General features: G+C 41.6%; 1 protein-coding gene across 2 annotated transcripts in view; it reads left to right on the forward strand.

The window, feature by feature from the left end:
- VCAN (versican) overlaps positions 1-17,952 on the forward strand; it is a 99,103-nt gene that overhangs the window by 55,460 nt on the left and 25,691 nt on the right. The window contains exon 8 of one of the 2 annotated variants that reach the window (XM_066568851.1): positions 10,588-16,092. The exons of the other annotated variant lie outside the window; for it this stretch is intronic. Within the exon in view, the coding sequence (XP_066424948.1) occupies positions 10,588-16,092 (5,505 nt within the window). The remainder of the gene's footprint in view (positions 1-10,587; positions 16,093-17,952) is intronic. 2 annotated transcript variants of the gene reach the window in all.

Here is a 17,952-nt window from a genome sequence, read left to right on the forward strand (position 1 = left end):
AAAGCCTTAAAGTCCTAAAAGTCCTACTGCAGAAAAGATGAGCTGTCTTTTACATGGTGATGCAATATGACTTAATTTTTTTTTTTTTTTTTTTGAGGAAAGTGTTTTTCTGTACCAAACTTTTCTGAATGTGTCCAGATTGTAACTTCCTTAATACGGAATTTTCAGTGGTGTTTTTTTGCACATTTTCAGTTTAATTAGTGGATTATTCCTTGCTAATCCAGTTTTTTAAAACCTTCCTTGTTTTTTGAAGTGATTAAGTGATAAATTTGATCAATAATATACAAAATACCCACTGGTGTCTTTCAGAATATTTTTTCCTGCTGTAAGTGAGTGAGGATGCGTGCAGACTGGCTGCTCAATATTTTGTCTTGTCTTTGGGAACATGTTGCTGAAGTTATCAATCTTTCTTTATGGAGTAATTTTTTTTTTTCCCCAAACTGCTCAGTTCATTAGGACTTTTCTGACAAGCCTTGTATTACTGCTTTTCTTACATGAGGAGAATTCAGTATGAAAACTTTCAGCTTCCTGAGGAGGAGAAAAGCAGTTGGAATTTCATTCCTGGTCAGGAATGTCTTCCAGTAGTCCCTGCCTGCCTAGGTATTACCTCTGCTATACTTCATTACCTTTTTGATCCCCACCATTAGCTCAAGGAGTGCACAAGAAATATTAGTTTTTGACTTTAAACCATACTCTTGGATTTTACATGTAGCACCTCATCAAGCAGGAATCCCATAGTTTCAGTGGGAGGTTTTTTGGCATTAGAAAAGGAATTTCCACATATTTGATGTAATTTTTTTTGTTGCTTTTTGCCAGAATAGCAGCAAAGAATGTGCCTATATGTACACAGAGTAGCACTGAGATTTTTGATTGTATTTCATTGTGGGATTTTTTTCCCTAAACCATTGGGTTTTTTTCCTTGAAAGTGGTGAGTAAAATGATTCCGGGCTTACTTATGTATTTACCACTCTGGCTTGTAGTGAGTTTCCAGTCACATGTCTAGTTAAATAGTGAACATTAGAAGCAAAATTCATGAGTCCTTGGGAAATGCTGTGGGCACTTGGTCCAACTGACAGCACCAAGGATTAACCCAAAATGTTCTTCAGACAAGTATTTGTTCACACTTTAATTGAATTGTTTGACTTCCTGGCCTATATACAATTTTTTTTTTCTTTTTTTCTTTCAGTTTACTCTGACCACATACAGAGCCTGCCAGGTGTGAGCTAACTCTGCAGCAATATTGTCATGTTAGCACAGGATGGGGTTTGTGAAAGTACCTTATAGTCAAAAATATGTCTCCCTCTGCTGATTTTTGGTGGTGCAGTAACACTACCACAGCAAGGCATCTATTTTTAGCTGTAGTTGGTTTAAAACCTTTGTTCTCAAGTGCTGTCCAACAGAAGTGTCTTTTCCAAAAAACCCCCCAAGTGTTTCTAAAAACAAAGTAATATTTTTCCAGAGCAAATGTTCCAGTTTTGCCAGGGAAAAAAAAAAAAAAAACCAAAACAAAGCAGAAAAGAAAACTGAGATGAAAAAACTTACTGAAAGAAAAAATTATGTGATTCTATGGCTAAACAAACACTCATGTTCTGTAGGCACTGTTTGAAATTGTGTCTGGTAGAGACACATTTGTGTCACTCCAGCTGCAGCAGAGGGGAGTTTACAGACTTATGCAGATTCAACTGAGAAACTCTGCTTTAACCCTAGGCTGCTTCAGGTGTTTTATAGCCAAAACGATTTTATTAACACCTGTAGATAAATTTACAAAATTTTCACCTTTTTTAATTTTTTTTTTCAGAAGTAAGGGGCCGGTACCAAGAATAATCAATTAAAGTTTTCCAGAATCCACTCTGTATATCCTGAGTAATAGTTGCAAAGTACAGGACTCAGATCTATATGCAAAAATCCTTTTGCCACATATATCAATATCCATGTATGTATTCACTCTAAATATGAATTCTAACACTCACTTGCATTTAAGAAGTTATGTAAATACTGCAGTACCAACTGCCACTTCTGTAGCAACTCAATTTTGCACATGCAGAAAGGCCCAGGACAAGACTGATTTGCCCCAAACAAAACATTAGTCACATTTCAATGAAGAAAAATGAAACTTAAAAAATATATTTGCCGTGGGACAAAGGTTGTGCGTTGCCACATGTCTAATAGCTCAAAATTATGCCCCAAAAGAGCAGAGGCTGCAGCTAAAGAATGTGATGTTGGTTCCTTGCTATGTGACCAGCGGGCTTTTGCAGGCATTAAATTAAAAGTGTGCTTAGGAGGTACATGAAAAAATGCTTGAGAAATAGTAGGGGATAAAATGCCAGAAAATCATCATGATAAGCAGAATAAACTTCTCCAGATAGCTGTAAAAAGAGCATTTTGGGGTACAGCAGGTGGGGTAATTGTCATCACAGATTCAGTTCTTAGAAAAAACAGACATTCTGTATCCTTCCTTTTTTTCCTTTTCCTTTTCCTTTTCCTTTTCCTTTTCCTTTTCCTTTTCCTTTTCCTTTTCCTTTTCCTTTTCCTTTTCCTCTTTTCCTCTCTTTCTCCTCTCATACACACACACACTCACATATACAAACCCCACTGTCTGTTTTAGAGCTCAAACTGTAAAATATTCTCTGGCTTTATTTTTGCCACATAAAATTCCTCTCGTGAGACAAATCAAGAAAGAAAAATCTAGTACATGCCTTGTACATAAACCAACATTTATTACTCCTAAAATAATATGATGTCAACCTATTTTTTTCCCCAAACTGCCACATTAAGTAGTGTACTGTAAGTTTTTTTTTTTTTTTTTTTTCCCCTGATGCCAAATGGTTCCTTTTTCCAGTAGTACTGGAAAAAGGAAGAGGAGAAAGAATATTCCTTTCAGCCCTGAGCAGCCACAGGTGCAGTCAAAGGGTGGGCATGTGCCTTGAGATTCTCAGTGTAGTATTCTGACTTTTGCCCAAATTTGTGTTGTGGTAAATCAATTTTTTGATTCTTGCTGGAGGGGACACTCTCTCCCCATATTGGTAGGGCCAGAGCTGGTTCTTTCTTGTGCCAGCTGTGTCATGGCAGAAACATTTGAGGTTCTCCCAATTAAGGGTGTAAATGTAACGAAGGGATGGTGGTGGAGTGGGACAGGAAAGCCCAAAATTCATTGGTACCTCCGTGTTTCCACCTCAGTCATGGAACATCACGCACGAAATAATGGATGAAGTCATTCTGGTGAGCAGATGCTCTTTCCCAACCAGCTTTTCCTGCAGAGTTGGGCTTCCCTACTTCCCTCTGCACACACCCAGACACACCAGCTCAGTCAGATACAGTCTGACTCCTTGCTTTGTTTTGGGTCCCATCTGGAGAAAAATGATTTATTGCACGGCAGTTGCTTGGGTTTGGGTTGTTTAGCCCCGCAGAGCTTTAGAATTGTCTTCTCTGTAGGCAGCGAGAGAAATGTTGTCATTGGAAGGATGCTCACACCCAGGAGAAGGCTCCGTGGGCTGGAGTCGTGTTTTGCTGGTGACATATTGGAGCAGAAAGGAAGTGGGAATGGCTGCCCTCAGAATGTTGCATGACAAATATCCAGGCTTTATCCAGGGAGCTGTACCCTGCCCGTGCTGGGGCTCACGGCAAAGCTGCCATTTTTAACAACTTGACATTTCACTCAGTCTGCTTCTTTTTAGCAAATTTATTGCCGGGTGTGGGGGAGAAGAACAAAGGAAACACCAGGAATTGCCAGAGGGCTCCGTGATATGCTTTTATAATAAAACAGTTCCTTTCTTTCTGACATGGTTTCTGCATCATCCTGTCTGCTGCTTTGGAGTCTGGCAGCGCAAATCCAGAGCCCCGTGCAGAGCAGATGTCCCCCTAAGTGACACCCACTCCCCACAGGTGCCCCTCTGGCTGTGGCCTCCAGCTCCAGCCTGGGGTCCTGTCTGTAAAAAGAAATGCCAGAAAGTGATACTCATGGTTTTTGCATGAGAAGCCCCAAATATGGTAAAGCAGACGGACTGGATAAGTGAATTTCAGTAGGCAAGACTGACCACCCACCTTGAATTGCTTTCAACTCCTACCCAGCCAGCTGTGCAAAAGTCACTCCTTACAATTACTTTCTCCCAGCAGTTTACCTGAATCACTGAGACTTTTATGCAAGGTAAATTTATACATATGTGCGTAATGTAATAATCTCTTTTGACTCTCAGAGCGATAGCAAAATGTAAATTTTGACAAAATTTAGAAGGTTAAAAAATCCCCAAAACAATCCAAACCTCAAATTATTGAAACCTGCCTTGCGTCCTTGAGGATTTTTAGAGGCAGCCAAAGTTAACAAAATTTTAGAAATATATATGTCCAGCTGGGAAACATTTTAAAGTGAACTAAATAAAACCTTTTGTTTACTTAGAGAGAACAGTAATCAAGACCTGGATTTTACTAGACCTCATCATGTAACTAGTCATGTTAATGTGAGGTAGAAGGATTAAAAGCATAAAAAATTTAATTATTTCTGGATTTTTAAAAATTTTTTTGGCTTAGGTGTGTATAATAGTAGCCATGTTTCTTTAATGCCTTAGACCAGCTCCTTGGCAGTATTCCTACTTTTTCCTGAAGAGGAAAAGGGGTATGCCTGGAGCACTGTTGCACTTTGACCATGCTTAGGTGGGATAATGATACTACAAGATGGCACAAGTTAGAGGAATTGCATATTCCAAAGGCTGACACTTGGAATTTTGGTTCACCAGGAAACATCTGTATTTCAAAATATTTTATTTATTTAAAAAAAAAATTAAATGAAAAGAACAATATACATTGTAAAACACCAACAAAATCAAACCTCTTCTGTGAAGCAAAACAGTGTAAAAGATGTTATCAGATTGATTGATTTCTGTAAAATTTAATGGTTTTGTTCCAATTTGAATGCAATATCTTAAGGGGAAAGAACGCCCTACTTAATAGAAAGGTTTTGATTTTTAGTTTTTTTTTTGTACTGGGCACAGCTTTTCAAATCCCTTTTTTATTTCCTCACCATGCTTTTAAAACAGAACATACTCAATGAAACTGACACATTCCTGTGGAATTGGTTGAGGTTTTGGATTATTTTTTCCTTGCTGTAAGAATTTCAGCAAGCCATGGTCATAAAGCTGCTCAAATCCATGCAGGCTGTGGATCAGGTTGCTGGCAGAGCTGAGGTTCAGGGGTATCAGGGCATGACATAAAGGTGGCTGAACTCTTTCCTCATCCTAGAGCCTCTCCCTGACTCAGGTGTGAGGCCTCGCTGGTTTTTCAGAGGGTTTGAACCATCTCCACTCTCTCCTCCTTTGAGGACTCCTTGGTGTTTTCCAGGTGGAGCAGAGTGTGGATTTTAGCTGTCCATAGGCTCTCTCTGGTGATCACCTTTGTGATCCCACCCATGAGTATCCCAAAAATGAGCAGGGGTTTTGAAACAGCTCACTAAAGCCATTTACAACTATACACGTGTTTCATCAATGTCTTCACAGAACCACAGGAAATTGAACGGTTTGGGTTGGGATGGAGTTAAAGCCCATCCAGTGCCACCCCTGCCATGTCAGGGTCACCTCCCAGTGTCCCAGTGCCCAGCCTGGCCTTGGGCAGTGCCAGGGATGCAGGGGCAGCCCCAGCTGCTCTGGGCACCCTGTGCCAGGGCCTGCCCACCCTGCCAGGGAACAATTCCTCATTGCCAAGATCCCAGCCAGCCCTGCCCTCTGGCACTGGCAGCCATTGCCTGGCTGCTGTCCCTGCAGCCCTTGGCAATTGTCTGTGTCCATCTTTGCTGCAGCCCCTTCAGGCCCTGCCAGGCCACCCTGAGCTCAGGCCAAAGCTTCTCCTGCCCAGGTGAGCAATGGCAGCTGTGCCAGCCTTTGCTGCTGGCAGAGCTGCTCCATCCCTCTGCCCGTGCTGGAGCCTCCTCTGTGCTCTCTCCAACAATAACTAATAATATTTTATTCTTGATATAACTCCATTGAAGCCAACCTGAAGAAAGTTATGCTTATCAAGTGCAGGAAATAATTTGGCTTATGCACACTCTTGATTTTTCATGCAAACCTGTCTCCTGGTTATGAATTCTTGATGGTGAATATTAAGGATTTTCTGTTAGTGTCACACCATGCAATGAAGTACTTTAAAAACAATGAGTCCAAAATAGTTTTAGACTTCTAACTAAAATCTCTTTTTTGTTTCTTATTTAGCTATATTCTTGTCAAAATATAGGGCCTGATTTAAAATCCACAGAACATTTTATGTAGGTCTCATGGCTTTATCAGACCTCTAGTCCTTCTACAAAAGACTGAACTGTACTATTACAGAAAACTGAGCATCTGGCTCTGAAGAAATAAGTGGACAAATTGCAGAAGTGTGAAATTCCATTATCTGCAGGGTGCCAGATTAGATGTTAAGAGCCCCATTTTGAAAGGAACTTCACAAAACCATAAGTCTTCTGAACGAAATATTTTGTGTTTCGAAAGTTTGGGAAGCATCATGACATGTTTTCTATTTAATTCCCCATTAATTCTTCCTCAGATGCTTATCTGATGGATTTTGAGAGAGAAAATGCTTTTTTACTGCCTGCCCCCTCAAAGATGGTCTTGGAAAAGCTCTTTGTAGAATATTAAAAGTCTTCTCAAGAGAAGAAATATTGCTGCACGTTACACTTTTTTTGGATGTGTGCAGGCATTATCTGGTGCAGCACTAACAGGGAGGGAACTTTTCTGTGCGATCCTCTGGAAAACTGGCTTGGGTTTGGAACCAGCCATGATGGATTGGGAAGGGTTGTAAGGAGAATTAATGACTCCTCGGTCCGTGGCTCTGTGGTTATGTGCAGTAGCAGGCTAAGATCACCCTGTAGCCAGAGGGATTTCCATTTCTTACAGATAGGAACTGTTACTGAGATGGATGCCTGCTCCTTGCAGGTCATTTAGAACATCTAGATGTATTAAATGGATTAAGAAAAACACTCCAGGCTGGATACAACTATCCTTTCCATCTCCATTCCAGCGCATACCTCATCACTTCCCTCCAAGAGAGGCTTTGCTGATAAATCTCTCCCAGGACTTGTTTGGGTTGGCACTCTGAGCTGACAACCCTTGGCTTTTTCTCCTTTTCAGCTACTTATTTTCACTTTCCTTCACTTGGAGCCAGAATAACAAAGCACCTCTTTGAAAAAGGGCTCATTTTGGCTTGTTTTCCATGAGCTATTGATAAGCATATTTGATAGCCAAAATCCTTCCCCTTAAAGTCCTGGTTTCGTCTCTTTTTTAGTAGTCTTTGGTCTGAGTGTGTTTACCTGCAGCAGGAATGGGTGTGAAATAAACAAGAGCCTGCCCTCAGGGTCTAACAAACCAGTTCAACAGATAAATATTTCTTCTATTTTAATATTTCTTCTATATTAATATTTTATGGTAGGTTTTCATCCCAGTGTTTTATACCCAGTTGACAAGGATGTATGAGCCATATCATTATGTAGATTATTTGCCATCTCAGGAGTTATAGAGCATTTTTCATTGCTCTTAACCCTCAGCAACCTGAATCCTAACACTGAATAATCAAACCTGTAGGAAGGAAAAGAATTTCTAATTAAAAACAAAACAACAACAAAAAAATCAATTACATTGTTTGCTGTCTCCTGAAAATCTCGTTATTTTTTCTTTGGGAAAAACAAAATATTAAAAAAAGACCTCCAAAGATACTTGTTATTTAATGAAAGAGCCTCCTGAAACTCCTGAAAGTTTATTATCAGAATATCAGACCTTTTGCTAAGGTTCTTTTATGTGGATTGTTCTGGCATGTGAGATCTTGAAAAAGCTAACAAAGTAAAAGCAGGGTCTGATAGAGATGTCTGCATGTGTAAGAATTTGTATTTGTCTTCTAGGTGAATTTGGAACAGATGTTGTTCACTAAATTTATTGCCTACCATAAATGACTTAGTGTGAGCTACTAATTTGAGGGACTCCCAGGTGTGCAGTGCTGCAAAAATTCTGCACTGTTGGTCAGAACTTGTTAGTCACGGTGCCCTCCTACAAATTACACCCCATCCACTCCCATACAGGCTTTACAATTTATTTATTTATTTATTTATTTATTTTAATGCACAATTTCTGTGCAAAGCTGCACATTTTGTTTCACGGTTTTAATCTCCGTATGTGAAATCATAATTAATCTTTATGGCATACCAGGTTGTTTATGCACATCCCTCCTTGGCTGCTCACACAGCACAAGGCATCTTTCCTGGCCATTCAAATTTCTGTGCGTGGGTGCAGTTATTTTATAGTGAATCTTCAAAAAATCAGAGACTCCCAGAGCTCCCCATCAGCTCTGCCTTGCCATTCCTCTCTCACTGACTGAATTCCCATGGGTTTTTGCATGCACAGATTTGAAAGGAAGGTGTGAAATTCTGTCTGAATTGAAACTCCTGCTTTCATGAAGACATGGTTTCTCAGTGTGTCCAGGGTGGCCTTTTGCTGAAATTCATGGATTCTGAAAGGGTTGTTATTAGACATGCTCCTCAAAGTCATGCTGCCAGTCTTGGAGAGATTACCAAATCCCTGCTTTTCACAAAATTTGAAAGGGAGATCTGGTAGAGCTCAAGTAAATGGCTGCAGAAAATTTATTCTTCTGTGGCATTGGGCAGCCCTTCTCAATATTTCTAATTTACTGGAGAAAAGCATTCATTCTTTACAAGAATTGCATAAAATAACTCCCAACAAGCACATGTGAGGGAGAGAGAGGAAATCTCAGTTCTGTAGCCATCTAATTGAGCTGTCATAGCACATGGTAAACGCCAGGCTTCTCTGAGCAATACAGAACAGCCAAGCAGGCACAAGGTTAAAAACAGCCTTTGTTTTGGTTGCACTGGGAGCCCTGAGCTTAGTGTTGTACAGACTTGACACTGTAGTTGAAATAAACAATGCTGAAGGTGATTTATTATCTGTGTTCTTCAGCTCTTTAGCAAAGCTGAGATCCAGTAATGCTTCATGAGTTTAGCTGTAAACACAGCGTGAGGTATTAGAACATTAATTCTCAACGGAGCTGCAGTGACCTTTTCAAAACCAAATTGATGTCAATTTGCACACACAAGCCAGCCCAGGCCAAAGAACCACAAACCTTTCATAGTGCTCTGTGTCAGTTTAATTTGATTGAATACATTCTTTTCCAGAGTGATCACCTGATGACTCTGTCTCTGAGGACTCAGTAGTCACAGAGGTTAAGTGATCTTCATAGGTAGGGGAATTACTTCAAATTGATGAAGTACTTTACCTCAAGTTCTCATTGTTTTATGACTTGTAGATAGTTTTAGTGAGGGAGATTTGATTTAAGAGCTGAGCTGTGTCACGTACTGCAGATATTTTTTCGGGAAGCAGCGGTTGCTGACAGTGCTCTCAGGCAGGAGTGCTGTCAATTGCTTCAGATCCTCTCCTGGCAGATGTGGGCAAAGCTCCACTGGCCATTCCAGTTTGTACCAGCAAGAAAGTAATCCCCTCTGGCCGAAATGGTTATAAACAGAGATCCAGAAGAAAGAAACGCTCATGGAATAGGATTTCAGCACAAGGTTTACCATTTCAAGTCAGTTGGCCAAGCTTGAAATATTGGGGCTTGTTTCTGAGTCTGTTGTGTCCTTCTTTTTAATTTTTTTTTTATTTCATTTTAATTATGATAGCTTCCATTGTCTGGAACCCAAGGTTTGAAGCAATGTTTGTGCTGGAAGGGCAAGTTTAAAAAGTGTCTACGGAATTTGGGATCATAAATCTTGGAGGAATTAATGAGGCTTTCTGCAGCTAAAATCTTGCCTTCTTAATCTTCTTTCTTCCTCTTTATCTGCCTGGCCACCTAGGAAAAAAAACTGTGAGAGGTTTGCAACCCGTAGGAGTATGTAAATAATTCAAAGTTAGTGGTAAACAGAAGAAAATTACTGGACTTCAGTCATGTTACCCTCTGAGTAGGAGTTGATGTTTGAATCTGTGATATTTTTTCTTATTTGCTGCATAATGCTTTAAAATTCCAAGTAGCAGCAACTTTGTAAAGCAAGACTTTATTCACTGTCCTAGGGTCCAAGTCTAGGGAAGAGTGATTGATGTAGGTGTTATGGTGTTCCTAGTAATTTGAATTATTCTGTACTAAAGGGAAAAGGGAGATGCAGAGGGAGTTTTTTTGTGGCTTATTTTATTTTAGACTTTGCCTTGCTTAGCTTTGCCTGGGTTCAGTTATTGGTAGAGGTTAGTTAGTGTCTAAATCCCTGGAAGCAGTTGCAGCAGGTTGGTCTGAAAAAATGGTTTTTATCTTGTCCATTCCTCATCTTTGCTGAAAATGTAGGAGCAGGTAACTCAGGCATGGGTTTGGGACCAAGGGCATGTGGCAATGAACAGCACTGAAAAACCAATGTGTTCAATATGCAGAGGGGCTCCAACTAGACAGTCATACCCCATGGCAGAGTTTAACTTTGTGTCAACAGGAGAACACACACAAATTGTTGAATTTCAGGGTTTTTTTTGGTTTGGGTTTTTTTTTTTTCCCTTCTCCAATGGATTGCTTGTACTTCATGTGCCTGCTGTTACTTAGGGATTATGAAAAACTCTCTTTTTCTTGCAGATCACCCGGTGAATGAATTTTTGGATCTGTTCAATCGCCACGTGCTTCCTCATGCAATAGATGAAACCCACATTGATGCAGAGTCAGCTCAGACTGAACCCTGTACTTCAGACTCTGTGCAGGATTCCTCTGAATTTATAATATTGGATCCTTTCTTTTCAAACTATGCAGAGTTTGAAGAAGACGAAGACTGTGAAAATACTACTGATGTAACAACCCCTCCAGCTCTGCAGTTCATCAATGGGAAGCAACAAGTCACCAGTGCACCCAAGAGCACAAAAGCTGAGGAAGCCAGGAGTGACCAAATTGAAAGCGTTGCACATTCCAAAAATGTAACCTTTTCCCAAATAAACGAGACAAACACATTCATCATTAATGAATCTGAAGCTTCTGGTACTATGCAACCAAGCAAAGCTGGAGAAGTCATAGGGGCGTTTGAGGCCACACAACCAACCTCAGGGGCTGCAATGTTAGAAGCTGTCTATAGCGGGGAGTCTGAAGTTGTGACAACAGATAAATCAATAGCCACCACTTCTTCACACGAGCAGTCTCTGCAAAACAGCAGAGAGACCATGACCTGGCAGGGAACTGAGGAGAGCTCCACTAAAGATAGCAAAAACCTGCTTTTGGTTCCTAGTGAATTCTCTGGAGATGGCTCCACTGAATCTGATCTGCCCACTTCGGTCTTAGGAGTTGTGACAGGGTCAAGAAAGGAAGATGACGAAAAGAATTCGGGTATAACCTCTTCTCCTGATGCATTTACTGCGGAAAGTTCTGCTGTAACTGTTTCTCTGGAGGCAATTTTTGTTCCTGCTACAGTAGACAATGCTGTAACTGACCTTATTTCAGAAAAGGCAACCCCTGCTCCAGGAGACCATTATAAAACAACTCTTAAACTTAATGCAAATTCCCCTGTTGCAAACATTCTGGACACAAGTCATACAGCAAAGCCTGAGCTGAGTGCTGCTTCTTTTATGGTGCAGGAAGGCTCTGGAGATGTGAAAGATAGTATCACTGTAACTTCAGCCGTGACAGAGGAAATAGCAGTAACAGAAACACTTTCAATGCAAGATATTTCTTTGGGCTCGGGCACAGCACTGCTGACAGAATTTTCTGTAACTGATTCAGGAATCACCTCTGCTTTGCCCAGAGCTATAAGTACTCCTTATCCTGCTTTTGATCAAAGTCCTCAAGTAACTGTTGCCACCAACTCCGTGTCTGAGCTAATAACGGAAAAAGTGTTTGCCAGTTCTCTTGTAACTGAAAAGAGTATTGATGATGAAAAGGAAATACACACCACTGTTTATGCAGGTCACCAAAATTCAGCTACTGCTGCAGAGGAAAATTTGGATTTGAATGAACTTGGGAGCACTACAAGTGAAGTCAGAACTGTAAGTCAGGAGCCCCTCAGAAAAACAGTACCAGGTACCATAAGTTCTGAAATTAAAAAGGTCACCACTGTTCCTCTCTTGAGGGAGAAGGAGCTCTTTGTAAATGAAGGATCAGCAGAAGAGCCTGCAGACATATTTTCAGGGGGTTCTACAAGCAGAGTGGTAAGTATTGGCTCCCCATTTAGTGATCCAGGTTCTGGAGACATAGATTTTGTCATCGAGTCTGCTACTTTGACTTCAGTCCCGTTAAGGACTGTCGCTGAAACACAAACAGAAATGTATGAAGGGAAAATTTACAGCACAGATGATGCTTCACCAAAGGATGCAACAACAGAATACGAAAAACATCCCACAGATGAACCTGCAGTAACAGTTTTGAGTGCTTGGTCAGAGAGCTTCACAGAGGGGTCTGGAGTAGAAAGTCAGACGTCCCTGGATATGATTAGTACCAAAAACCCAGGAGAACTAAACGTGGAAACAAAACCAACCTACACAGCTCCTTCTGACATAAAATCTGGTTCCATAAAAGAGATAACATCTCACATTGCACCAGGAATTGAAACTGGAGATTCAGAAACGGGTGAGGCCACATCATCTCCAGCATCTGTGGTCAGTAACAACCCTCATGAGGGCTTGGTGACACATGGCACTGGCAGTAAAAAAGCAGTAGCTGAATCTACAGAGAGCAAAGATGCAAGAGCTGGTTCTTCAACTGTCTCCTTGGGCAAGATTTTCCTGATTGAGCATGGCTCTGGGGAAGAATTCAAAGATGACAGCAGCACCACAAAACTTATGTCTAATGGACCTACGGAAGAAATACTTGGAGGTCATTTCTCAATTACTGACCAGGGATCTGGAGAACCAGACTCATCCACTGGATCATTTGCAGAAACATCAGTTGCTCCTACCGGGAGACCAGAAACGTGGGAAAAGGATGACAGACAAGCTGTCAGCACATCACCTCCAGGTCCTGCCTTCACTACAGACCCTGATGAGCAGGTCACAAGTTCTGAACATGAGGTAACCTCCATGGGGACTGCAGGGGACATGAGAACTGAGGAGAAAACTGTTGGTGAGCTCACAGCGAGAACTTTTTCTACAAAGATTCCTTTGATGGAAGAGATACATTCTGGGGAAGAGGCACCAAGTGAAATTTCACCAAAAGCTATGGAAACTTCTGAGGAAACAACAACAGACCCGTTCTTTAAAAGTACACAGACTAGCCATGAACATCTGGGATTTTTAAATTTTCCAACTCCCAGTCCTTATCTGGAAGAAATGGAATTAGAAACTGAACCTGTTAAAAAAATACTTTTGCCATTTAATGATGACAGAGTAACTGAGGCTGTAACAACTGAAAGGAAATACATAAGCTCTCCAGTCACAGTTGTAGAGCAAGAGGAAGATCTGTTGCAAAACATTTTCCCTACTAAAGATATTCCCAGAACATTCCTGACACCTGAGGAAGAAAAACTGTCAAATAACGAGCTCATTGGTGATCCCCTGTTTTCAGGACAGGGGTCAGGAGACGACCTTGCTGTTCTTCCTTCTGTAGTGCCGTTTGTTGTCCAAAAAATCAAGAGTACCTCAAGCCCTGAAACTTCTCACCCTGTGACTATGGAGCCTGGACTTTCCACTGACATGACCCAGGACTTTGAACAAGGAAGCACTCCAGCAAATGTTGAAGTCAATGAAGAAGTCACAAGTGCTGTAGCTGAGCTGCTGCCAGAAACTGGAGACCCATTCCCCACCTCCACGTTCCCCAGTTCCTCAGCTTTAGCAGAAGACAGCTCCAAGAGCTTCATCTCTAAAGAGACTGAAGACACCACACATTATTCTGTTGCGAATGAAGAACCACAGGAAAAGGAAACTGACCATGGGAGAGGAGAAAATGAAACAGATAAGACAACACCCACGTCTAAAGCTATTTCTCAAGAGGAAAATTCACATTTTCTGATTAAAGGTGGCACAACTCCTGTATCTGTTATACTGAATGGAACTCCCAGTCCTGAAACAGAGGAATCTCTTGTAACATCAGCAACAAAAGTGATGGGCAGAGTGTTACCTGAGGGCTCTGGGGAAGGATCTGGCTGGGTTGGTGTTTCAGAGTCATCTTCCCCTGATACGTTTTCCCATTTCTCAATACCCACCGTATCCAAAGTGGAACTAAATGTTTCATCCAGTGTTCCTGGACCTGTTTATTCCAAAGTTATGACCACAGAGGCTCCGAGAGATGGATCACAGACTGCAATCACGGGACTAGTCTCCCTTTTTACAGAAGAAACAGAGGTTTTGGTAAATCCATCTGCTGCTCATCCAAAGACGGCTTCATCAGAGGAGCTACCAAGTGACACTGGATTATATGAAAAAATTATTCCTATAATTGATGACAAAAGGAGTGTAATATTGAACGTTTCTGTTTACGGTGATATTACCCTGATTGAAGAACGGCTGCAAACCCCACCAGAAGAAACAACTATTATAGACATGGATCACTCCAAATCAATGCCTGAGGATATAATAAGTGTGCAGACAATGCCAAATCCTGTCACACAGTCAACATATGGCTATGATGATAGCACGACAGCTGAAGGGGAGAAATATTATTCCACTCCCAGATTTTCCATAGCCAAAGAAGAGACACTTGGATCTGGTGATAATCTTCCTCTCACTACTTCCAGTCCACCAACTACAGAGCAGGTGACTTCTGGGCACAGACCAACCTCAGGTGACATGGATTTGGGTTCAGGGAATGACATGAATTTTGCAACAGAAACTCTCACCACCACGGAACTCTCTGAACTGGGCATTTTCCTTCCTACAGTGCCATCTCTGGCAAGCCCTCGGGTGCCTCATGAGTCCAAACCTGTTGTGACCAGCCCCACAGAAGACACCTATGAGCCGAGTACTTCAGCAAACAGCCAAGTAACAGCAGATCAAAGTGAAACAATCTCTGGCTTTTCTGGGATGGGCCAAGAAGAGCTGGCTGATAATCAGCCTGTGGCTCCTTCTCTTACACCAGTTGTAACTGGTGAGCCAGAAGAGGCTTTGACAACTGGTGAGCTTGAGTTAAGTGTTGTCACCACACAGCCAACATCCCAGCTGACAACTGTGTCACCTACCAAGGGTGCAGGGAATCATCCCACGGTGTACACAAACACAAAATCAGCATCAGCAGAGTTCGAGGAGACAGATCCAGTGACTTTTTATTCTGTTCCTCAAACTCCTCAATCCTCAGTAACTGTTCATTTAGTAAACACAGTATCTGAATACCCCGAGGTAATCATTACCAGCACATCATCATCATCATCATCATCATCATCAAGGGATCCACATCAGTCCAATCACTCATCAGGAGGAATCTTCAAAGAGGTTAGTTCTGATATTACAGCAACATATAGACCACCCACCAGTGACCTCCTTGACACAACAGAATCCTCTCTGCTGGAGCTTTCTCCTGAGCCTGTTTCAGACAGCACAAGCACAGACAGCACTCCTCAGTTTGGCAGGCTTCTAACAGGTGGGACAGAGGAGACAGAAACCCCTGCAACTGATTTAGCTGGTGAGGAAGAAGCTGCTGTTTCTGGAGATTCTCCATCAATACATGTCTTGCCTACTGCTTTTCTGAGTTTTGGAGAAAGAGCGAGCACAGATATTCCAAAAGTCAGCACAACGGAAGTGGAAGCTTCCTCAGGGAGAGTCAGTAATGCCCACCAAGAGGAAGACAGGACTGCTGAGAGGCAGAACCCCTGGCTCGTGTCCACAACTGCTTCAGACTCACCCAACAGCATTGAAAGTGAAGGATTTAAACCTGGCCAGGAAGCAGTTACTATGCTAACCTCGCCTTCCCAGCTTTTGGATGGAGGCACAGAAACACAGGCGGCTCTGTTTGGCCAGGGGGAGATCACAACCACCTCTTCTAACATTGCAACCAACAGCATTGCCCCTGGGAACAGCCCCTACCAAAAGGAGCCACCAACACTGGGCTCTGAGGAGCCAAACACTGTGGAAACTGTGACTTCATCATTTTCCCTCCCGGAAGTCACGAACGGATCAGATTTCGTGATTGGCACCAGTGTGGGTTCAGTTGAAGGCACAGCAGTGCAAATTCCAGGTAACTTCCCCAAAATGTGATCCCTTGTGGTGTTATGTGTGTTTGTGGTACTTGTGAAGGCGTTGCCTGGGCTCTGGTGAGGGGTGTGGCAGTCAGAGCTCTGCGTGAAATGGCAACGGCCCTCGTCACCCTCCAGCTGAGAAATCAGCCTGGTTGTGGCCCCCACAAAGTGGAAGAGGATGGGGGGGTGCCAAAAGAAACCCCAAGGCCAGTGACTTTCCACCATGGAGCTCTGGATCACACTGGAGGTAACCGGCCAGCTCTAAAAGGCAGGAAGGTAACATTGGTTGTGGTAGGGAAATCAGCTGGAGTGATTTAATTTGCCGGTTTACAACAGATGATTTTACCTGGTGACTTTTCTTGTGATAGTTCCTGCACAATTGGTTTCTGTGAAGGGTTGTTTTTAACATCTTGCAGTTGACCTAGAAAGCAACGGTGCGCGTTTTAGGATCAGAATTTTCTATAAAATTGAACTTCTCTTGACCTACAAGATAGCTTTCCACACAAGAGAAAACCAAGACCTTCTTCTCAGCCTGTCTGTAGGTTTAAGTCATTGATGCAGTGTCAGTCTCTCAAAAAATTACAGAACTTTTTCTTAGACATAATTTGCCACCGTATTTTGTTTTCCATGATGGTATTGGGAACCATTTCATCAAATACGTGGGGGATGCCAGTAGTATTACTTCAATTCATATTTTCTCCAGATACATCTGAGGAAAGAACTGGACTGGATTGATTTTATAGGTTTACTATTATTTTTTCCTCAAATAATCCAGGTAGCTGGCAATTTGAAAATGTTTACTGTGGAAATATCCAGTCTGTAGAAGGATAAACAGACAGCAAACACACAAAAAAATACCATTAAGGTGCTTAATAGAGCCCTATGTTTGTGACTTTCACTGAAGCAGTCCTAAAACAAGCACCCTATTTAATGGGTGGGATCAGAACCTTTCCAAAACCTCCAAGGTGAAAATCTTACTTACTTAATTACAACCCTAAACTTTTGCACATAGGATTTTCTTCTGGAGGCTTTCAGCTGAACCTTCTGCATTCCCATGCCTAGACAGGGGGCTTGGTACTGTAAGAAGACTTTGCATCTCTAATTTGCAAGAGTAAAATAGATATTATAACTTTTTTTTTTTTTTGGTCATAAATCCTAGTCAGATTGTTTTGGGAAAACACGACCAAAAAAAAAAATCTTAATTTTTCTCATGCCTCTGATTTACAGAACTCTCTTATCTATTATGTAAGTTGTCAAATCCAGGGCTTCATTTTTGTGTATCAGAAAGGGCTGTCTTCAGGATTTCCCTCTCACTGTGAGAAACTAACTCTCAGAAATGGTTTGGTGTGGACTTGACTGTGTGAGTGAGTGCTCCTAGGCATGAAATCAAATGCAAATACCCAGGTATCTAAACTCAGTGGAAATAAACATCACTGGAAGGCATAAAGCTCTTCAAGGAAATGGTATTTAAACGCTAACTCCAGTAACAACCGACGATTTCACAGCAGGTAAGTTTTTATCTTCATGTTCAGTCCAGAGTCGAATGCATTCAGAGCCTTTGTTTGTATTCTTTAAGTGTATTTTTGAGAAAGGCAGGTGGGAAGCACACGTGTGAGAAAAGAAATAAGACTTGGTGGGGGTTGATTGATTCAGTACAAGCAGCCAGTCAGTATGTTCTGTGTACCCTGTCATTCTGCATAAACTAACCCTGTTCAAGAAAAAAGCATTTTCCATTCATTTTGCATATGTTTAACTGTTTTCAGCTATAATTAATTGTCATGTCATGCAAACTAAATCCTCAGCAGAGTATCATGACTGCCAAATACAGTACAAATTGCTGTGAAAAAAAAAAGTAATTA

This window comes from Molothrus aeneus, chromosome Z (genome assembly GCF_037042795.1).
Source record: "Molothrus aeneus isolate 106 chromosome Z, BPBGC_Maene_1.0, whole genome shotgun sequence".
In the NCBI taxonomy this organism is placed as follows: Eukaryota; Metazoa; Chordata; class Aves; order Passeriformes; family Icteridae; genus Molothrus; species Molothrus aeneus.